Here is a 21,992-nt window from a genome sequence, read left to right on the forward strand (position 1 = left end):
TTCTTTCGAGGCACAACAAACAATTAAAAATAAACTCGCAATTATCGTTTCTATTATTATAGAAGAGCAGGCTATGTAAAAGCTGTTTAATTATATTTTTTTGTAAAAATATATATCGAAAAGTAATTTTTTTATTTTGTATTATTAATATTTAATTAAAAGTTAGCGAAATAGCAACAATATATTTTCCAATGGAGCAATCTTTGGTTCAAGACGAGTCAATTGAAACATCGAAGAAAAGAAGCGTCAAAATTATTATAGACTCCATTGAGAATGTCGTAAGTTTTCTTTTTTTCTAACTATTTCATAATTATAAAAAATCTTACTTTTTTATACGGATTACTTTTTTATAGACTATGAAAGAAGAAGTTAGCCTATCGTTTATCGTGATACACAAAGACATAATGCTAGGAGAAAGTACTCCCCTTTTTATCGATCCGGGTTTCAAGGAACCGTCGCAAGTTTACGATGTCAATTTCGCCGTTGAACTTTCATTTATAATTAATGATCACGATAGCATGAATTCAGTCGTATCGACGCCGATTTTAAGTAAAACATGCATTTTTATATCGTAACCTATTTGCAATAGAAATAATTTATAATATTCTATCAGTGTAAATATAATAATTTTTTAATCATGATTAATATGTAACTATTATATGTTTTTATTGTTTCATTAGTAAAGATAATGTGCGAAATTCAAAATCAATACTCGATCAATTCCGTTAAATCAAACGCGGATTCAAGGATAAAAGCAACAGTAACTACTCCGAAAGAGACGTTAACGTCGTCAAATGTAATCGGTTTCTGCAATCTTGATCTAATGCCGATATTATTAGGTAATGATTTCCACTATAATTAAAAAAATAAAATTAAAATATATGCACACACAGTACTTCTTATAACTTTGTATGCCATCACAGGTAAAAAATGTCTCACTGAAAGATTAATAGTGCAAACAGCGCATTTCTCGCTTGATGGTAATGCGATCTCGTGGCAAAATCTTCCTATAATAAACGCGACAATAATATATGACGGTGAAGAGATAATTCCTTCGGAAGAGAAAATTAATTTCCTAAGTATAACAATAGAAAGTATTTACAATCCGCCAGTCTTCTTCGCCGAAGATGCAGAATATAAAGCAGGCACGATAATATATATTAACGACGAGGTAATAAAAAAATAATTATATATTATTAGCAAAAACATTAAAAACGCGATAAATAATAAAAAAATAAAAAAATAAATCAAAATATGTTAAAAATTAATGAATCTAAAAAACATATAGGTACATATTAAAAATAGGTCAATTTTTTCATTTCTATATCGATACGTTAAATAGAGAGAAAATATTGTTTTTGTATTTCTCGTTTCTTTAAATATATATAATTTTAAGAATATATGCGCAAAAAAAGTTTTATAAGAGTTGCAATAACAAACGAACAGACGCAATGAGGCGCATCGAAATGTAAACGAAAAAGATACGAGAGTATACAAGCGAATGATAGACGAGCAAACTATCAATTCTAAGAATGAAATCAAGGAAGCATGTTTAATCTAAAATTATCAAGCTAATAATATTATTATTAACGTTCTCGCTTCCGCTCACTTCCATTTTACAATTAGATTCTATGTGTTATATAATGCAGGATATATAAAATTTAGATTGCATACTAACAAATTTAAATTGCATATTAATATATTGATACTACTATATTCTTTAACAAATAAACATTTTGACATTGCCAAAGGAAAAAGATGCTTATTTTTTAAGAAATATGGTAGTATCAATCAATACCTTAATTGTATATGGAGTACTGTATACAATAGAATAAGAAATAATCCGTATAACATTTAATTGTTCAAATAGAAGAATTACTTTTTATCACAGATCCCAGAAAAGATAATATTCGAAGATGGTAAATGGACGAAGTATCGCGATGTGGAAAGAATAAAACAATGGCAGAGCTTATCGAAATTACAGAGTCGTGCTAGATTGTCGAAGTGGAAACTTAGTCGCGATTACGAAAATATAAAAAATACGCTCGATATAAAACTCGATTTACAGGTAAATTAAAAATATTTCGTGCAATTTCGCAATTTAATCGAGCGAATTAATAATAAAGTGTAGATTTATATGCAATTCGCAGAAGAAAGTTTGTCAGGACGAGCCTAGGATCGAGTGGAATTTTATGAGTCGTAGCGTAATGTATGATGTAGGAATCGAAACAATGCAGAAACATATTGTCAAGTACATATTTTTTGTAATTTTTTTAAAACTCCATATTAAATATTGAAATAAATTTTATATCGAGGTTTTATATGAAGGTATAAGTATTGGCCATTTCAATTTATGATGGCTGAGAAAAGTACAGAGGAGAAAAATGTTAGACCAAAGGAAGAGAGACCAGCTAAATATCAACATTATCAGTGTTACGTTGATTTATCAGAACTCGTTTTTCCAGGAAGTAAGTGCAAGTGTGGATCTATTTTAAATAATAAATAATACACTGTTTTTTTTCTACATCTTTATAAACATTGCTGTGGCTTAAAATCTGAAGAATATATAAAAATCCCTTCTTAAATATCGATATAAAATATCTTCCGCAGTAAAAAGTACTCGCGTAATGGCGCAATTGTACGCGCACAACACGTCCGATATGGCTGAAAAGACTGGTTTAGAAAAAAGTATATTAGAGTCTAGGAATAAAGGCTTGGAACAAGAGTCGAAAAAAGTTAGCAGATATACGTATATATAGTATATAATGCCTAAAAAATTAAAGATAGAGAACGAAAAATTAAATATAATAAATATATTCTTTAATTTATTTTCCAAATTCAGTCAGATATGGAAGATTCGCAAAGTACCCCGTTAATTTCAGAAACTGGTGAACCCGTTTTCGTCATAATCGAAGTCGAGCTTTATCGTCCATTTATTCCTTGTAGACTCGAAACTGATTTCTCAGACGCGTAAGTTGTCGATTATATGGAATGTTTTTCAAAATTATATCATAACGAAAAATATCATGGTGTTTAATCAAAATATAATAAATTCTTATCAAATCAAATTTTGAAATTCATTCTGATTTGATTAATTTCGCTAGAATCGAGGAAATGATGACACCGAAGATAACCAAATCGTACTATGTTTATTCCGGCGATATGGCGGAGGAACAATACGCAACCTGCATTCGAAAAATAGTCGAGATCCTTACAGAGAGTTATAGGGTATTAAATTTTCTATATCGTGATATATTGAAAAAAAAAAAAAAATCATCTATATCAAATATTTTGCATTATAAATTAAAATATTACGTATATCAATGTAAGATGTATTTTTCACATTAGGATTTTTGCGAGGAAAAAAAGCAAGAAAAATTGTCCACGTCGAAAAGACAAGAAAATGATTCGAGTAATTTTGAAACTACAGATAAAATAAAGTATTGCTTCGTTCCTGAAGAGGTGAGATCAATGTTGATGAAAATATAAATAAAAATTATTATGTTGTACGTTCGTGACAATTTTCAGGACGAGTTAACTTGCTTCACGCAGTATCTATATAAAACTAGCACGTATTTGACTATACGTAGCACTTTGAAGGCGAAAGTAATCTCTATGTTAGATCAAAGATTCAAAACAAGCGTGAACACGGTACACTCGATCGACAGTCAGGTCCAAAAATTTATTATTTAACAATTTTATCGATTATTTTAAATTTATCATTTTATTTAATAAGACATTGATGCTGAAATTTATTGTGTACGGTTATTGAAAACAGTTTTGCAGTTATAAAAGAAATATTTTTATAATCGTAAATTCATTCATTTATTCATTAAGCAAAGGAAAATAAACTTTCTCGCAAATTACAATTTATATGTAGAATTTTGTGGCATCCGTATACACGTATCTCGTCGAACGAATGCACCTGGCCATTAACAAGATCGTCGAAAGCCGTCTCGCGGATGATAAATCGGATGACGAATCGTTGAAAATTGCGGTATCTGAAAAATTATATTTCTACGCCGAAGAAGCTTACGAGTTAGGTCACATTGACGATGCAAGGCGACATCATCAGACTGTACGTTATTCAATCTTCTATATCAGAACAGTATCAAACATGTTATTATATGTAATCTTTTTCGCAGGCGATTGCAGCGGATAGAAATAATCCCAGAGCATGGACAAAATACGCGATATTTCTCTTAAAAATTGACGACACGGAACGCGCAAAAGAATGTTGCCGCGAAGCAATTCTCTTGAATAGACGCGATAAAATTGGGTATATAAAAATACGAAAGCATATACTTTAGCCTCATATATAAAAAAAAAAAGAACCCAAGATATATTTGTATAAATAATTTTATACAAAGAAGGAGTGTAATAAATATTTCTCCCCGAGCAGTTTATTGATGCACGGATTAATTCTTGCCAAAGATCAAAACTATCGGGAAGCCGAAATCTTTCTAAAAGCCGTTACCGATTTTTATCCGCGATTTGTCGAAGGCTGGGTTATCCTGCATCTGCTTTATATTCGCATGGATTATTGCCCAGGTATAGCAGAAACCTTATGCAAAAAATCTGGGTTATATGAAAAATTACATAAAATTATATAAAAATATAAATAATAAAAATAATTATATAAATAATAAAAATTATTATACAAAAATATTTCTTTGTTTCATTTCAACAGGAATAGATCTCACTTTACGAATAGCGGAAAAATGCATGAAGGACGATGATTCAGAAACGGAGATTTCAAATGAGGATCCTCTCGCTTGGACAATGATTCACTGTCCACGGAACACGAGCGTGTACATGATAACGGCCACGCTTCTAATAAAATTACATTTTTGCGACGTAATGAGTTCTTTACTTGAAAATTTATCTTTACATAAAAATGTAGAAATTGCTGTCACACTTCGTATCTGTACAGTTTGCTGGCATGGCGCTTACGAAAGAAATGTCTTGCTCGAGCAGATCCGTTCATGTGCTATATTATTTGGCAGTGCAGCATTATTTGTCATACCAATACGAGGATGCTTTGTCCTGTTTAAAAGAAGCCGAATGTATCTTCGGATTGGTCTGTTTCATCATTTTCACCTTCGTTCATTGTTTTTAAATATCCTAACCATTTATTAGACTTAAATTTTGTTTTTGTAATTATGGAATTACAGAATAAAATCAGTTAATTAATTTAGACAAAAGATAGAGAAGATAGATAATTTTGAATAAATATACAGAAATTAATTAATTTAACTATTTTGTGTGAAATATTATATAAAATTTATATAACTCTGTCAACTGAATTTTATACACATATTTCAATTTCTAAAATATTTCTTTTTTTAGGATTATTCGATAAGCGGCTTAATGGGGCATTGTTACTTTCAAAAGTGCGATTTTATGGAAGCTATTCGTTGCTATGAATATTCTAACACGATGTATAATCGACCGAACGATCTGCATCTCGTACAGACGAGGTAAACTTCTTCGTCTCGTATATTACATAAGATAGTGGAAAAAGAAAAAGTTATTTTTTAAAATATTACACAATGTGTTGCTAGAATGGGATTGTATTACGAAGATACTGGTGACTACGTGCGCGCGTTAAAAGTTTTTCTTAGCACATGTGGAACTTCACCAACGGCGGAAACGTGGCTTGGTGCGGGAATCGCTTTTTATGAGGTAAGTTAAATAAGAATAAAATTATTATTTAAAAAGAAAATTACGTGTCATATTTAACGTAAATTAAATAGCACATTTAAAAATTTTTTAAGATTACTTTTATACATGTATAAAAAAAAAATTGCTTACAAAAATTATTATTAGTTGCAGCGATTTACGGAAGCCGAGGCAGCTTTATCGGAGGCGAATCAAATCGACAATCGTAACGCGACTGTTTGGAAGTACTTGTGCTTATTAAATATATCCTTACAGCGTCACGACGAACTCGCTCAGTGTCGGAGACAGATCGCTCGGGTGAAAAGTTATTAACAATAAGAAGTATTGACATTTTCGTCGCTGTCTTATGTGTGACACGTTGTCATTTCTTTGCAGGACAATACGACTTTCTCTTTAGAAAAACGGTCCCTCAAACCGCGAGATGGAAAACCGGTCATGCTCTAAATGCAATCGCGACGAGAGACATATAAGCTTCCTCTCTTTAATTCGAAGATTCAGTCAGCTGTTCTACGATGATTGTGATGAGATTATTGGTAAGTCAGAATGTGCAATATACAACGTGTCCTGCAATTAATGGTATAATCGAGGAGATAATAATTCTACGAAAATTTTAGAGAAAAAATAAATCAATAATGTAAAATAAAATTTTTTATATGTATAAGGCTTTATTTATGAGAAAATTAATTTCATTTTAGAAATTGGAGAATTAATAGCATATAAATACAATTATTTAAGCTTGAATAATCTTGTGTTATATATCTCCAAATTCATTTCGCAACAGCGACTGTTAATATATAGATATAAAAATATAACGTTCCATTTACTAAAATAATTTAAAATAATTAGTTACTGAAAAAATGTACATAAAAATATCTAGAAAAACTTAATTTTTTAAATAAAGAAAATATGTATCTTTTTATACAAATTTTAATAGTTGCGAAATTCATTGATAAATATGATAAAGATAATTCAAACTTAAAAAAACATTATTAATTCTCCAAATTGCAATGTCAATTTTTTCGAAAAAAAAAAAAACATCTCAAAAAAATTTTATTTTACATTTTCAATTTTATTTTTGTTTCATATAGCATTATTATCTTCTCGGCTACATTATCAATTATAAGACATCTTATATTTTTAATCTTCTATTCTCTTAAGTTGCACTTTAATTACGCAATACGCGCGATAGAATATTGAGTTACATAAAATAATAAATTAACTAATACTTTTTGTGTGCAGTGTACTTTTTTTATACTAAGTCTCCTTCAAATAGCGATGTTTATTGCGACGGTTGATTGCGATGAATCAAGCGTTATGCGTCAAGAGATAGAAAAAGAAGGTAATATTGCAGTCGGTAATATAATCAAGCACAAAAGCGTTTGCATTGATAGAATAAGAAATAATCTTTCAATTCAAACAGAAAAAATATTATCACAGTCTTGATAAAATATGTAATTGATATCTGCTTATAGATAATCTTCAACGGGTCAAAATAAAAGTTTTCCGTGGCCCCACGCAAGAAAAAAATGGTGATTTTTTCGCTCCTTGGGGATACTGGATTCAACAGCCCGGCATATAATTTGATTATTTATTTATTATTCGTTTATTTCTGTTGTTAATTGTCTTTATTTTTCATAATGATATAAGGATAAAATATTTCTTCTTTCAATATCTATGTATTTTTGCGAATAATATATGTATGTCAGAAATTAATTAATATAAGATTCTTTAATTTTCTTTTCTCTATACAAGCGATTATGTTAAAGATGTTTATAAAAAAATCTATGTTCAATAATTATGTTACATCGCAATAATTAGCTTTTACGATTAATAATTACTTTTTGAGTCAAGCTTCGAGACAGAAATACTGGATAGGAGCGTGTAAAAAAATATGTGGAAATAATAAAAGGTACGAGAAGAGAAAAGAGATATTTCTGGTGTTATCCCATTTATATCATAATTTTGGAATGTACATCATCTACAAGGTACAATGCTTTCGGTAAAACATGAATGCCTTTTACTTCTTATATACCGGATTATTTGGATTCATCTGGTTGCTATGATTATCCAGATCAGCTTTAGTCCCTGTCCCTGGGTAACCTGCCTGATGCCCAGGTCCTGTTGGGGTATGAGTGGGATTGCATTGTTTGGTACGATTGGCTTCATTTTTGGAATCCATCTAGAAAAAACAAATGAATAAAATTTTATTAAATCAGATTTAATCTTTAATTCACACATCGAGAAATATATCAAAGAGAAGAGAAAAGAACAATTAAGCATGATTAATTAAAAAATCACAGAAGAAAAATGTATGAAAATTTTATACATTGTCTTATTTTAAATAGTGTGAGCTCATTCTTTATTACATTACTTAAGAGATACATTATATGTACCTATTTATAGATTTTTCAATTGCAAATATTGGATAAAATGTCAATATACTGCATTACAAACAATGAAAATAAATTATCAAGTAACTAAGAGAAAGAAAAAGAACAAAATTAAATTTATTTTAATACAAAAAATATATTTTGTATTTCTCGATATTAACACTTCTTATTAAACTCTACTAGCTAATTGTTAATATTCGAAATCACGCACATGTTTTTAATCATAGATTTTTTAATAAGTAATATATGATTCTTTTTAGCAAACATTCAATAAAAATATTATTTTATATACTACCATAATTTTATACATTGTTCTGTTGCTTTTTTATAACAATTAGTTTTTAATCTGTATTAAATATAAAATTACTAATTTTTAAAAATTTAGAAACAATTTATGTATTGACACTAAAAATTAATAAAGTAAATATGTATGACTTACTTTGCTATTAGCTGGATGAAGGCTTGTGATACAAAGACTTCAGTAAATTCTGACGGTCAAGGCTACGTTCTATTTGCAGCAGAGTTGCAACAGGTTTATAACGCAATTTTTGTGCGTCGCGATATTTATACCCTCTGCTATACATTGTGGGAGGAATTCTCTGAAGATAAATTGTAATTAATGAAGAGAAGGGATTCCCCTTTTCAAAACAAAGCAAATGATAGCAAATGAGAGTTGATCGCATTTTCAAACGAAATTGTGCACGTTGCCAATTGGTCAATTCAGCACAGAATCTTTTTATTGATTGGTCCAGAGTGAGTTGTCCAGCTCATTATAAATCGTTGTGGTCAATCGTAACGTGATCAAAGAAAAGGGATGTCTTCAAACGAAGTAATGATAAAGTTGGCCGACCTGCACATGCATCGCGCATGTTCTTATGCAGGATTCATACTGCGTCCGATGCTGATGTACGGCATTCAATATCCAATAGAAAAGTTCATTTTACACGGACAAAATGTTGTTTATTAGAATTCATTTTCTATTGGATATCAAACTGTTGCAATGTAAATTTTCTATTATGCCTAACATAGAACTGATTTACTCAGGGCTACCGTGACCAAACTCGAATTAACTAATTAATTTATTAAGTAACAGCATTAAAATCTCTAACATAATATTCATATATAATATAAGAAAAATTTTGAACTTTTGTTGTTATTTATTCTGCAAGTTAATCTATAATTAATTAAATTAATAAGCTTCGATTAATGACATTAATCGAATTTGTTCGAAATGGCTTTCAGTCTTCGATTACACTACATAAGGATACATAATCAGTTGCTATACTCATGTTTCTTGTTATAAAAATAAAAAAAAAAAAGCTAATAATATAGGTATAGTTTGTACATCAGACATAGACCGAACATTCTAATCATTTTCAAGTAAGTGCATCGTTGCCGCATGCATGCCACGCGCATATGGTTTGCAAAAAGGATTGCATATCTACAGGCGCTTGTAATTTCTTGACATTTATCTTGTAAGTGGTTTGATACTGATTAAAAGAATTTTAAAAAATATGTATTAAAAAAAAGAATTCAATTTATTCTACATAAATAAAGATTTTATATAAAACATTTTAAAAATAGATAGCCAAACTTTAGAAGTACATATATTCTTCTACTTACCTTAAAGATAGGAAAACACACATTATATATATATATATATATACCGGAAATATCATATAAACAAAAAAACATTTCTTTTAAGTTTATAAATCCAGATAAAATATAGATAATATAAATTATATACAATATTATAATTAATATAGATTTAAAATAATGACTTTCTTTTTGATTTTTGTGAATTAATAAATAACTGCAAATCTTAATTAATCGTAAAAAACTTTTTACGTTACTAAATCTACTAATCTATACATTAATAAATCTACTTCATTTAGATTTTTTTTTTATCAATAATATATTATAATATTTCAAATGTTAAAATATATATCACATCAGATATTTTATTTCGATTACTTAAACATTTTCTCATATTACACGATTTAATTTTGAAATAACGTCCCTAAGTAATTATACCTTAAGATAATACCGTTCTTATAGAAATCAATCATCGATGAGTTGCCCTCAAAATTCGAAATGTCATCGAAATTCAAACGTCACAGATGTACACAGACGTGCACGCATACGCGCGCTTAAATAACGGTTCGTACGCATCTGTCCCCCATCAGTACTCGAGGTACAATAGGGGTCGCAGAAGGAGCCCTTCGCGTTTCTACAAGACGCGCGGCTGGGATCACCGTCGTCGAATATGTGCGTGTATTGCGTGTAGACAATGAGGAGAAATACCGGCCGTGGTAAACGATCTCGCAGGAATAGCGATAAAGCAACGAGATTATGCCATTATATCATTACTACCTCTCCATTAACGACTTCGGTATTTCTTACTATCGATAGCCTCGATCTTCGTCAATTAACGAAGAACGCGCGAGGCTTGTAAAAACAAGGTTTTCCTTAGGTGTGTCGTTCACCGTTGCAATGTATTGTTGCGCGCGTTTATCACGCACAACAATTCGCGATTTATGTAAGAATACGTTTTTCCAATAGTGTAAATATCGCTATTTGTCGTCATCAAAGTTGAAGTTGAAAAATAAAAGTAAAAATTGCACAATATAAAATTTAAATGCCCTCTGTCTCTTCAGAGCCTTTAAATTTCAGCATCAATGACCTCGACTAAACAATTGCTTAAAATTTCAGCATCGATGTCCTTTACTAAATAATTAATACAAAATTTTCGTTACACTCTATTGTCGCTCTCCTTATTGTGCGCGGTCGTGCACGAAAATTTCTTTAAATTCCCTTAAAGTTTACTACGTAGATATGCGCGAGTGATTCATCAACTCACGCGCGTGACGCATTACGCCAGGCGTTTTACACGCAGATGTCCCGAGCGGCGCGTGCCTCCACACTGCACTCGGAGAGAATGGCGGCATAGTTGTTTCCGAGGGGGCCCGGACCCCCGTTCGATCGCGCGCGCACCGGGGTAACGATAGTCGCACACCTGGCCCTTAAAAACACCATTGGCGTGATTTCATGAACATCTTCTTCCAGCTACGAGCGAAAGGATCGGTCTTTCTTTCGAATCATTTTACGATCGCTACGCCAATGTCGGATCGTCTTCGAAGAGACAAGACTTATCGCCTTTGACGAGTAAAATAGAAAACGTCTTCCTGCGCCTCCTACCGTGCACAGGCTTGGGTACACGATTGTTGGAAGCTATTGCCATTATGGAAGTGCGACGGCAAATGAGTTATTGAAAATGAATTTTAAGCGACTTGTCCTTTAAACTCACTTTCTACTTGAGAATATCATACACTTCTTCTTTGAAAATCGTTAAAAGATTAAACCTTTTCTTAAATTCTTACATTTATCATAAACATTTTTATCGGGATTCTGTTTTTCCTTTTATATATTCATTCTCTTATTTATTAATTCCAATATATATTTTATAAGTTGATAATCGAAATAATCGAAAAATATTTCACGTACCTCACTTGCTTATTTATATACAATTATTATTATTAATTGATTTTGCTTTTTCAGAATAATATTTGGCCGAAAACTTTCTCTCTTTATGATTTTTAATTATCGAATTTTTCATTACCAAATTTTCTAATCAGCTGCGTAAAATGAAGCTATAAAATGCAGTCATTATATCAAGAAATAAAAAACATCAGTTCCATTAGCTGAATATTATGATTATATAAATATTTCAATTATTTCAATATCGTTCCATCATTTACATAAAAAAAAATTGTGCCAAAAAACTATCTTCACACGTAAATCGATCATTTTGCATATTGAAGCCTGGATCAAGCTATCGAGGCTCGATTAAAGGTCCTCCGATGTACATTGCATCCCGTGAAAGAGAGTGCGCGCCTCTTTACGATTTGACGGTTACGCACCGACATGCACGCGTGTGTGCGTAAGGGAGAAGTGCCCGTGCAAGCTGCCCCCATGGAGTCGACAAAAGGGGAGGAGAGAAGCGCCGCTGCGTTTTCACACGACTTGGCTTTTGCGGCGGGGAGAGGCACGTGAGGAGAGATCGAGTTGCGCGCGCGACAAGGAAGTCGGAAGTCGAGCCCGAGAGTCAGTCAATTGTGGAGCATTAACGCGCCTGGGTCAATCATCGCGCCGTTAATCGTACGCGCGTTTATATTCGCGAGAATTTCAATCGCGACTCGACTGAAGAATCCCGAGTAATCTCGATACGCGCGTGACTTTTGTTCGTGTTTATAATTTAATTTACGATTTAATCGAATATACGCGTATCTCGAATTATTAAAATTCGAATAGAGGATCTTTGTTCCGTTCTTAACAGAACTTTTACAAAGTTTGTACGCCTCCTGCGTCGAAGATCAGGATCTACAGAAAAAGAAGAGTACATGTCGCATGCGAGACTCACCAAGCAGCAGACGTATGGGGGCTGCGACTGACACCACATACGGTTCTCCAAATAGCCACGCGACCACCAGCCGTGGAATGGTCGTTCCGCTCCGCTGAATCGTGAAAACACCCCGTTGGAGTAACATAGCGTTGCACCCTGGGTCGCATCACTTCGAGGTCCCGTGGACATTCATCAGACCTCCTCGTTTGTCCGTGCCACGCGCGCGTCCTACGAGTATAATAAAATAAATTTAAAAAATTTAAGAGAAGAGATTATAAACAGTTTGCAAAATAAAAAATTGTATTTCCTTCGTTTCGGTTGTGTTCATTGTACTTTATAATTTGTCGAATAAAGACAGCAGTGAAAACATGAGCATGTTCAAGAGATATCAGAGTAAAGTGTTCTGGGAGCAAATGGCTTTGCACGATCTGCAGAACGATCGTTTTATAGAAAGAAACGAGCCTTCGTATCACATTTTTAACGAAAGCCTCCGTGAAAACGAGAACGAAGAAGAGGATTCCACCAGTAAATTGGAAAACGATGCGATCGATGGTGCGAATATTACGGCGATACGTGTCAGCAATAAGAGCGACGAGAGTCCAAAACAGGACGTGCGTCAAATATCGTTGACACACGAAGAAAATATTGTGCATCACAGGTACGCAGAATAATAAATCTGTCGTCAAATAATTTTCATAAAAAATAACAATTCAAAAAATACCTCTCTTTAAGAATAAAAAGACATATATATGGTATATATATGTATAGTAATTTTGAAAATATATATTAAATATTAATATTTTTAAAAATATGTAAAAACAAGTAATCTAAAATGAAAAAAATTATATTGTTAACATAGAGAAGAGTATATTACATTAATAATATATTGTGCCTTTATTACATTATATTTATTAAGTGAAAAATGAATGATATGATAAACGTATAAATTAAAATAAAATTTTAATATTCCAGAATGGCAGAAATGGACGGACAGAAGGAACGTAAAATTACTGGAAACAGATCCTGTAGCCCTTTAAGCCAAGATTTCAGAAGCCAAGATTCTGGATTCTCCGATTCCGAAAGATCAGACTGCTCAGAAGCATATGAAAACGTGACCCCACGGCGGAAATTGAGAAGAAGAAGAACGAGGCGACAGAGGAGGATGCAGTCGAGAGGAATTGCTTCGTCCTGGTTAGAGGAGGGATCTCCTTCGATGCCAAAACATACGTCTACGCCGAAGCATTCCAGGACATTCGCGAAAGATCGTTTCAAGCAATCCGCGAGAAGTCTATCACGAGGAGAAAGGTGAGCGAATGGAATATAATTTTATCTAATCGTGAATAGAGATGGAAAATATATTAAAGCTTCCCATTGATAAAAATTTAAAGTATCGGACGAAAGCCCATCGCGTGAATCATAGGTATTTAATGAATGATTTCACTTCATTTCGTTTCATAATTTTACACGGTGTCGAATCGGACAACATGTAAGAACAATCGATCCTGATTCAGCGCATGTTTGGAATTCCACGGAAAAAAAATGCTCTATCGATATTACTAGAATGTACAATACATTGCGGTAATGTTTACCTTCGGAATTGTGTCACGCCTTGCAATGAAGTCGAAGAAGAAACATTTCTTTAGGAAACGTAGCGATAAGATTGAAGAAATGAACCAATCTCGATAGCAATGCGACACGTCGATTATCTTGTCGCGCTCGTTCCTTTCTAATAATAAAAAAAAGATATATATATGGTACATATATGTATGTATATGTAACACGCGTTGATGGTGTCGTAAGCAATGACACATGCTTGAGAATCGTTTCCTCTTCTTCTCACCGATCATAATATCCGAGAGATGCGTCAGACTCGAGAGTATCGGATGATTATCAGTCCTTGAATCATAAAGGTGTTTCGGCTTATCGTCGGGCCATTGTATGCGCATCGCGTCTTCTCTCTCGTATGCGCAAAGATCTTTTATGGTGTAATGAGAGAAATATGTTTTCAAATCTCGCTATACAACTCTCGATGTTGATGAATGTATGAAATGTACGCCGCGATCTCAGTTTCCCTCTTGCCTGCGGACAAAATGATTATTTATCAGATCGCGTATCCGCTGTCGTGATTTGATTAAAGAGCACCGGCGATCGTACCAGCTATGCTAATAACGCAATCATGTAAATCGTGCCGGAAACATATATGCACACACATGATTGAAATTGCTGTATCCCGAGTATAAAAGCTGCGAAGCTGAACCCATACAAAAAAAAAATATTCGACTCTGATTAAATTCATGAAATGCGTTTATTTATAATTTTACATACGCGTCCTCTATCCTGTGTGCGTCTCTCATAAAAAATAAAATAAAGTTCTGTCGCGAATTACATATAGCACAAAAAGCACAAATTTTTAATTTCCAGTGTTCGGCCGGGTGTTAAGCTCGCGTTACGAAATCAGAATCTAAACCAACCACCGGATACCTCGTGCAGACGCATTTTTCCATTAGTCACCGTGTTCCACTCATACCGTACGTGACTCAACGCAACAACGTACCGCGCGAGAAGAATACGTAAATAAATGAACGCGTGAGAGGCTGGCTCGGGTAACAACCGGTGAGGTCGAAGTCGACCGTGCGGCTCCTTCGACGGCGCGCGACAGCAAATCTACGAGGAATTCAGCTTTATAACGCGGTGCACAGGTGGACGCGTTATAATACAACAACGCGACATTAGTCATCATGTGCAGTCGCGCTCTCGAAGAGAGCTCGGGGCGATTAGTCAGCTCTCGCATTCCACTAAATCGCCCCCGGCTGTCGTTTCCGGAAAAAAGTGATCGGCGATAGATTCCGAGTATATTGCTTCGTGATGCGAGAGTTTCGCGAGAGTAGCAGAATGATAACAATCGTGTCATGATTGAGACGAAATCTACGTCTAATCGCTATGGCTCGTTTAAGGTAGCGTAATTCAAGAATGACGAAATAGATATTCAGATAAGAAGAATATCTTTTAAATAATATTTTAAAAATAATACCTATATATATATATATATATATATATATATATATATATATATATATATTTCTTTTTACAAAAACTTACCAAAACTTTTATATATTCCGTTTCTTTTCCAGGATCAAAGAGGAGCGGAGCGATGCGTCAAAAGTATCCGTTTCATTGGACGACGAATGTCTGGGAGATTTTCTCTATGCGTCCGAACCGCCGGAGGATAGCGTTCAGCTTTCTTCGATAACGAAATCACAGACAGACTCCGCGGCGGACGCGATCGCTGCCGGCAAGAAGGTGCTGAATTCCAGAAATTATCGTCAATCGTCGTCCATGAGAGCGTGGTTGACCGATCTTGCTATGGAGACTGAGAACGAATGCAGCAGTACACTGCAGAGCAAGATTCTTCCGCGAAGCGGGATGATGTTTTCCGGCGGGATTCACGCGCGAGATCTCAAAATGTTATCCTCTGCAGCTGCCGCTGCGAGCAAGCTCCTAGTCAGCGCAAAACGTTTCGAGCAACATTATCGGAGCATCGTCGAGTGAGTCCGATTCCTTTAATTCTTCATAGGTATTATATTGAGAGACGTACTATAAGAAAATCAGAAATAAAATCGTTTGTATTATACTGTATAAGAATAATAGGATCTTTGCATAAATGTAATTAATAATCAATTTTATCTTACGTTAATCATTATCAGGAAAATAACAAAGTTGGAAGGCGGCAAGTCTGAAATGGAACTGCTTCGCAGCATAGAGGAGGCCGCTTTCTCGATTCTCTCTCAGTTAGGGGCACCTCCACCTCGTAGGATTCAGCAAGGTAGTCTGAGGAGCATACTCGCGCAGTTGCAAAATATGAAGACGTACGTCGACGGTACTATCGACACGCGTTTAGACTTCTACATCGAGGTTGGCTATTTTATATTTTTGTGGTTTATGTTCATCGAAATGGTAATCGTGAATTAATTGTGTATAAATAATTTTCATAGAAAATAGTCCGCGGTCTCGAAGAGACTCCACGGCAAGACGACAGTGTAGCTAGAGGAGCTCTAGCGGCTCTTTCGGCTTTAGGATCATCGAATCTTCGCGCAGAAAGCAGCATAGCCCGATGTTCTGGTATAAGGGCTCTCCTGACATGTCTTATCGATGGCGATCGAGCACCTTCAAACGACTTCATCGCTATCACATTACGCGTTCTAGCCAGCATATGCAATTCCGCGACAGCGATCGAGTATTTTGCTCGAGACGGCGGTCCCGAGATTCTGAGTGATCTCCTAAACATAGAATCCTCTTCCAAGAGGGAAAAGACTGAAGCTACCGCCTTAATAGTGCAGATCACGGCACCATGGACCGACGCGCGAGGTCTGCCGTGTCTCGAACCTTTCGCGAATTCTTTAATTCCGGCGTTGAACCGACTAATCGAGAGCACTGATTGCGTTCAAACATTGTTACTGGCCGCCGCGGCGCTAAATCACTTGTCCAAGTCGAAGCTATGCGCCGAGATTATACTGCAACAGGACAGTGTGAGGAAACTCTTACGAAGCGTGAAGAAATCCGTCGGCAATAACGTCTGTTTGATGGAACAGGTCGCCGCGCTGATTGGCGAATTGGCACGCGTTCCAGAAGGTCGGTCGCATCTGACTGGAGCGCGAGCCTCCGTGGCGCTGGTCTCCTTTCTCCGTATGAGACCACCGGGTTTGGAGGACGCATACCAAAAGCTGGAGATCACCGCGGCGGCCGCGCTGACCAGACTCTGTGTGGAACCGGAAATTGCAAGGCAAGTGATTGCAGTCGGTGGCGGAGATTGTATGACAGGATCACGCAGAGTCAACAACAATATCCCAGCAGAGGAGGAGGTGCAGGTCGGAGCAGGTTTCTTAAAATATACCAGGTCGTTGAGACGAGCGTGTAAGAAGGCCGCACAGCAAATCAGAATTGCAAAGGCAAAGGATCATAGCACGCTGGACTGAGGAAAAAGGTCTGGAAAAAGGAAAATCTATTATGATGGAAAGGTTCATACAATTCCAAATTACGAGATATAGCATAGTATGACAAAGAAATCTGTATATATATGTTTTACATATTTTATAATCACGATCTCTATGTAGTTATATTTTATATTTTATTATAAGAATAATATGCAGAAAGCAAGTATTTTTGTTAAATATGTACAAATATATTTTATTCTATGCATCCTATATCGTAAGGATAAAAATATATATAAAAATATGGATGCCTTATCACTATCACACGATAAATGTGCCATAATATATGTATATACATATATGAAATACATTAATAAAAACTGTATAAAAAATATTAACCATTTTTATTGTCAATTGATATTGTGCTCTATCTTTTCTCATTCTGAAGTTGATTCTTGTGAAAAATGTCTATTGTAGTTTCCAAGCATGGTCTTAATTCTAGATCACATGAGCCAAGAACGAATTTGCCCTCTGGTGCTTTAAAATAGTCTAATCCACGTCCGATTTTTACCACCCATCCATTACTCAATCTGTGAAACAAAAGGATTACCTATAAAAGAATATAGAGACAAAATTTTCAATATAACATTTATGTTGTTAGCCTTACGTAATTTGTCTGTCATGCAATGTTTCAGAAAAAGAGAAATCAAAGGAGATTTTGCGAGATGCTAAACTTTCCTTCAACTCAGCCAATCTAGTAATTTGATTAGTTTGATTAGATTCTTCCGGCTCATAAGTTGTAAGCAGGGATATTCTGGTCAATGCGCAACACTTTTGGACAGCCAGCTCGCATAGTCTAACCAGATTCTGACACTGTAGATGAAATACTGCAATTAGTGCAATAATTTCTGAAGTTAATCTATAGGTTGTTAGAAAAAGATGAAAAATTTTGCAGGCCAATAATAATAATAAAATAGTTGTATTCATCTTATTTAGTATGCATTTCTGTCATTCTATTTATAAAATTTTTGTTCTTTCATTGGATCGTCTGAATAATTTTCTTTAAAGAAACTTGTAATTAAAGTTTAAACGACAATAATATGAATTACATTATATATATATATAAATACTTTTTGTATTCAATAGCGAAAACTATACATTTGCAAAGTTTTCAAATCTTGTAAACTATCTTATAATATTCTATAATGAAATGAGACGCGCAAAACAGATACATACCTGGTGAAAGGCTCGTATATATGGATCTTCGATGTTGATATATGTAACAGTACCATCCAAGAATCTGCCAAAAACACTCGCATAGCCATGCCCTGTCGATCCATTCTCGATCTTAGTCAATTCCCTGTATATGCCGGCCGATTTCCTCGCAGTAATTAGTTTTTTTACCTTCTCGGCTCTGTCCAGATACTCCTTGGCTTTGGATGTAAGATACTCCACCTTGTAGGCTTCCTTTGTCTCTGCATCGTTTTATTATTGATTCTTGAGCTTCTTGGTGAAGGATAGTGACAATAAAGCTAATATAGCATTTTTAATATGACTTGTGACAGAGGTTTTGTGCGAGAGAAAGAAAGAAAGAGGGAGAAAGAAAAGCTTAAAAATATCATACCTTTTACAGTGTCGAGAAGTATCTGTACGCCTTCCTGATACAATACCAATGCCATTGTGAACTGTTCCTTCATATCCATCTCCACTGCACGTTTTAGGACTGAGACCGCCGCAGATTCCATTGTTCCATTGACAGATAATCGAGACTCTCCTGGAAAGACTAACGTGTTCGACGATCGTGTCACAGACTGATTTTTATTGTTTCTCTAATCTCTACTGATTATCTTTATGCGCACAATAACACGAATGGATATATGCTGCATGTGCGAAACGATACACACATTATCACAAGATTTTTGAGACGAGTGAGTGAAGAGACTTCTGACGTTTGATAGTTCCGCGCGATTAAATGCGCTTTGTTTAGCACACGCGTTTAGCACGTTTATTTCGTTTCACGCGTGTTTTTTTTTTTCTTCTTTCGTTCGCGTTCAAATTTCAAATACATCGAGGAGTCCGCGCGAGTCTCTCGCGATTGCTCGGCGAATCATACTGTCCGAACATGGCGCTGCACCGTGACGTATATATACATATATACATAAACGATTTTAACCTAGCTAGTATTGAGAATGATCGCATGAATACAACATGTTTGTTAACGAAACGTGAAATCGTCTCACGATCACTCGACGCGCGAAGACGCGAGGATTATACTATTTAGGGAAGAACCTTACGCGTCACGCTCGCTCATCCGGTAATATGGGAGAACTGCTGACTGTGAATTTGGAAAAATCCCAGCACCCAGCACTGTGTATCCTATGTTTTTGATGATACGAAAGACTACGTTTTGCTGACGCAATACCACGTGACTGCCCGTTACAGACGGGCGGGAATTTCCAATGGATGTCATCCAATTGTCATTAAATACGATTTCGAATTTAAAAAAATTCTGCTGACACAGAAATGTATTTTCCAAATCCATTTTTTTCTATTTTATGAATCAAAAATATTCTCACAGTGATTTAGTCACCGCATACATGTAATAAATTATTAAATATCTGTGTCAGTAATTAAGTTAATTACTAAACTGCTACAAATTTTTGGATATATATATATTTATTGGGTTTAATTAAATTTAGATTATATTAATAATTAAGTATGATGAAATTGAAGTGTTTTTATATTAACTTATCAATTCATTAATATAATAATAATTAATATATAAATGTAATATTATTAATATGAGTGATCATTAAATGAATAACACTTTCCTATGTATTTTTCAAGTAACGATGAAGTCTAGCAAAAGTTTAGGTGGTTTGTGGGGAGAGTTACCATCGCGAGAGATGCTCAAACAAGAAATAATAACACCAGATTTAATAGAAAATGTCTGGCGACAAGCCATGGATGATTCAAACAACACTGATTGTGACTACCGCATTGACAGACAACCCGAATATCTACAGTGAGTATGACATTTATACAACACCAATATGTCGAAATAATGAGTTAAACTAATATTGAAAACTATTAATGTTCATTATAGATTACCAATGGGAAATTTACATATATTAAACACTATAAATTTTCATCAACAATTACGGACAATGGTACAGAATTGAAATAAATTTTTTGATTTATATATTTACCAAAGTAATATGTTGCTTACTTAAGAGTAATGATAATAATTTTGTTTTTATAGGAAGAAGGAACTATGCTTGGGAACATGACTGTGATAGGATCACAGAATTCAAAAGAAAAAGTACATTCGAAAAATTTATTTCATGTTTTACCTCATCAGCCAAAAGGGTAATTATTGTATTCTCAGTTTAAATTATCATTATATAATTATTAATCGCATCATTCCAGAAATGCACTTGAAAATTATTCCACTGTACATCATTTAATGCCGCAAACTGCGCGGAATTTGTTGAGATACGCCGTGACCGTTTTATTGGCTCATATTGGATTTGAAAACTCATCGGATATTGCTATAGAAACACTCACCGATGTCATAGATCACTTTCTGAGACGAATGACCCTCTTGTTAAAAGCAGCGACTGAACAGAGGGATCATGGTTTTCCTGTAAGAAAAATGTATAATTTTTAAAATGTTTATGCAATTTTTATATAACAAACTTTTGTATTCACCAGGATGCTGTGGAGAGAGTGCTGCTTGAGACAGGTATGGGAGGAGTAGCAGCGCTGCATGATTATTATCAGGAGTATGTCATCAAATTTGAAGATAATATAAGGAAGCAAGTCGAGGAAACAATGGAAAAACAGAGGCAATTTGAACTTAATACTTATAGTACTAAGTATTGGAATGCATATTGAGCCATAGATAATTTTCTAAAGAATTTATAAATGCTGCTTATATAAAAATAACATTTATAAACATTTTTCAGGATGGTTTTAGATGAAGCAACTAGCAAGCTACAATTCGAGGAACTAGACGAGTTCGGCAATGTGTACCGAGAAGTTCCGACGTTACAGTTACTCGATCCTGAAAAGGGATTTCCGCCCAGTCTAGACGCCGGCTTTCAAATGCTCTACAGTCTCGAACAAGATGAGTAGGTTCTTTTTTATGACACGTATACACATTTTTCATAGAACACAACGATAATATATTTTAATATTTTCAGATTAAATAGTATGGAAGTGGAGGAGGAGGAAGTGAATGTGAGCGATTCGCCGAATACGGGGCAACGATCCACGGATGGATCAGTAGATAAAAAAAAATGTTAAAACATAAGAAAAATGGAGAATTACAATATCATTTCGTTCATTCATGACACGTGTATATATTTACATAATTTATCATCTTAAAATCAAAATAAAAGACCGAATCTTGTATATTTTGGATCCCACAATTTTCTGTGCCATATCTTGGGCGGGACCAATCTTTGACCTTAACCTAGATATATTTTGTCAATATCTACATATCTACAAGATACCTTCAGATAAGTCGGTAAGATAGAACGCACATTCGTGCAGTTGTTAAAGTAGAGTGTTTAAGGTCGACAAGGT

At 34.3% G+C, this 21,992-nt stretch overlaps 5 protein-coding genes across 16 annotated transcripts in view; 3 read left to right on the forward strand and 2 right to left on the reverse strand.

The window, feature by feature from the left end:
• The window catches only part of LOC138934447 (carbohydrate sulfotransferase 11), a 40,829-nt gene extending 23,327 nt beyond the window's left edge, over positions 1 to 17,502 (reverse strand). For 2 of the 7 annotated variants that reach the window (XM_070298176.1, XM_070298174.1), the window contains exons 1-5: positions 16,164 to 17,502; positions 15,574 to 16,068; positions 14,315 to 14,553; positions 14,064 to 14,200; positions 12,493 to 12,702 (exon numbers count right to left, since the gene is read on the reverse strand). In XM_070298176.1, the coding sequence (XP_070154277.1) occupies positions 12,493 to 12,663 (171 nt within the window). In that variant the 5' untranslated portion in view covers positions 12,664 to 12,702; positions 14,064 to 14,200; positions 14,315 to 14,553; positions 15,574 to 16,068; positions 16,164 to 17,502. Of the gene's footprint in view, positions 1 to 12,492; positions 12,703 to 14,063; positions 14,201 to 14,314; positions 14,554 to 14,628; positions 15,169 to 15,573; positions 16,069 to 16,163 lie in introns of those variants that run through there. The other 5 variants (XM_070298179.1, XM_070298177.1, XM_070298178.1 and 2 more) reach the window with 5 other exon arrangements.
• LOC138934505 (cilia- and flagella-associated protein 70) lies at positions 192 to 7,611 on the forward strand. Its single transcript, XM_070298335.1, is given in 22 exon segments — positions 192 to 278; positions 354 to 549; positions 681 to 839; positions 924 to 1,171; positions 1,892 to 2,068; positions 2,151 to 2,251; positions 2,329 to 2,468; positions 2,611 to 2,725; positions 2,788 to 2,970; positions 3,105 to 3,228; positions 3,529 to 3,672; positions 3,881 to 4,078; positions 4,146 to 4,279; positions 4,403 to 4,551; positions 4,691 to 4,857; positions 4,934 to 5,080; positions 5,350 to 5,480; positions 5,565 to 5,685; positions 5,830 to 5,979; positions 6,058 to 6,215; positions 6,922 to 7,021; positions 7,155 to 7,611. Coding segments are annotated over 20 exon segments (2,940 nt in total). The 3' UTR covers positions 6,127 to 6,215; positions 6,922 to 7,021; positions 7,155 to 7,611.
• Positions 11,774 to 17,749, forward strand: Insc (INSC spindle orientation adaptor protein). The gene is made up of 5 exons (XM_070298171.1): positions 11,774 to 13,132; positions 13,447 to 13,779; positions 15,606 to 16,019; positions 16,179 to 16,386; positions 16,467 to 17,749. The coding sequence occupies exons 1-5, from the start codon at positions 12,843 to 12,845 to the stop codon at positions 17,445 to 17,447; spliced, it is 2,226 nt and encodes a 741-aa protein (XP_070154272.1). The 5' UTR covers positions 11,774 to 12,842; the 3' UTR covers positions 17,448 to 17,749.
• On the reverse strand, positions 17,586 to 19,824 carry LOC138934451 (MIT domain-containing protein 1-like). 3 transcript variants are annotated; one of them, XM_070298191.1, is made up of 5 exons: positions 19,697 to 19,824; positions 19,027 to 19,176; positions 18,639 to 18,877; positions 18,070 to 18,275; positions 17,586 to 17,992 (listed from the first exon to the last, which is right to left on the reverse strand). In XM_070298191.1, exons 2-5 carry the CDS (start codon positions 19,145 to 19,147, stop codon positions 17,830 to 17,832), a joined length of 729 nt encoding a protein of 242 aa, XP_070154292.1. In that variant the 5' UTR covers positions 19,148 to 19,176; positions 19,697 to 19,824; the 3' UTR covers positions 17,586 to 17,829. The 3 variants fall into 3 exon arrangements, with proteins under 3 accessions (XP_070154292.1, XP_070154291.1, XP_070154290.1); XM_070298190.1 differs by having other exon boundaries at positions 19,027 to 19,185; positions 19,307 to 19,824; XM_070298189.1 differs by having other exon boundaries at positions 17,587 to 17,992; positions 19,027 to 19,185.
• LOC138934449 (STAGA complex 65 subunit gamma) lies at positions 19,559 to 21,810 on the forward strand. Of its 4 annotated transcripts, none has more exons than XM_070298185.1 (8): positions 19,559 to 20,001; positions 20,250 to 20,427; positions 20,509 to 20,572; positions 20,665 to 20,771; positions 20,832 to 21,048; positions 21,117 to 21,250; positions 21,371 to 21,535; positions 21,608 to 21,810. In XM_070298185.1, the coding sequence occupies exons 2-8, from the start codon at positions 20,255 to 20,257 to the stop codon at positions 21,708 to 21,710; spliced, it is 963 nt and encodes a 320-aa protein (XP_070154286.1). In that variant the 5' UTR covers positions 19,559 to 20,001; positions 20,250 to 20,254; the 3' UTR covers positions 21,711 to 21,810. The 4 variants fall into 4 exon arrangements, with proteins under 4 accessions (XP_070154286.1, XP_070154287.1, XP_070154288.1 ...); XM_070298186.1 differs by having other exon boundaries at positions 19,559 to 19,927; XM_070298187.1 differs by having other exon boundaries at positions 19,559 to 19,716.
• The last annotated feature ends 182 nt before the right edge of the window (positions 21,811 to 21,992 follow it).

This window comes from Polyergus mexicanus, unplaced genomic scaffold, assembly GCF_030449975.1.
Source record: "Polyergus mexicanus isolate NDT 795.1 unplaced genomic scaffold, iyPolMexi1.0 SCAF_7, whole genome shotgun sequence".
Lineage (NCBI taxonomy): Eukaryota > Metazoa > Arthropoda > Insecta > Hymenoptera > Formicidae > Polyergus > Polyergus mexicanus.

Excerpts from the sequence above, each read along its gene's own strand:
- Insc (XM_070298171.1), top strand. The coding sequence starts at position 12,843 with ATGAGCATGTTCAAGAGATATCAGAGTAAAGTGTTCTGGGAGCAAATG. Across the intron at positions 13,133-13,446 it reads GAAAATATTGTGCATCACAG|AATGGCAGAAATGGACGGAC; the intron begins GTACGCAGAATA and ends TTAATATTCCAG. Across the intron at positions 13,780-15,605 it reads AGTCTATCACGAGGAGAAAG|GATCAAAGAGGAGCGGAGCG; the intron begins GTGAGCGAATGG and ends TTTCTTTTCCAG.
- LOC138934451 (XM_070298191.1), bottom strand. The coding sequence starts at position 19,147 with ATGGAATCTGCGGCGGTCTCAGTCCTAAAACGTGCAGTGGAGATGGAT. Across the intron at positions 18,276-18,638 it reads ATATACGAGCCTTTCACCAG|TGTCAGAATCTGGTTAGACT; the intron begins GTATGTATCTGT and ends TTTCATCTACAG. Across the intron at positions 17,993-18,069 it reads TTGCATGACAGACAAATTAC|ATTGAGTAATGGATGGGTGG; the intron begins GTAAGGCTAACA and ends TTTGTTTCACAG.
- LOC138934449 (XM_070298184.1), top strand. The coding sequence starts at position 20,219 with ATGAATAACACTTTCCTATGTATTTTTCAAGTAACGATGAAGTCTAGC. Across the intron at positions 20,573-20,664 it reads ATCAACAATTACGGACAATG|GAAGAAGGAACTATGCTTGG; the intron begins GTACAGAATTGA and ends TTGTTTTTATAG. Across the intron at positions 21,251-21,370 it reads GAAACAATGGAAAAACAGAG|GATGGTTTTAGATGAAGCAA; the intron begins GCAATTTGAACT and ends AACATTTTTCAG.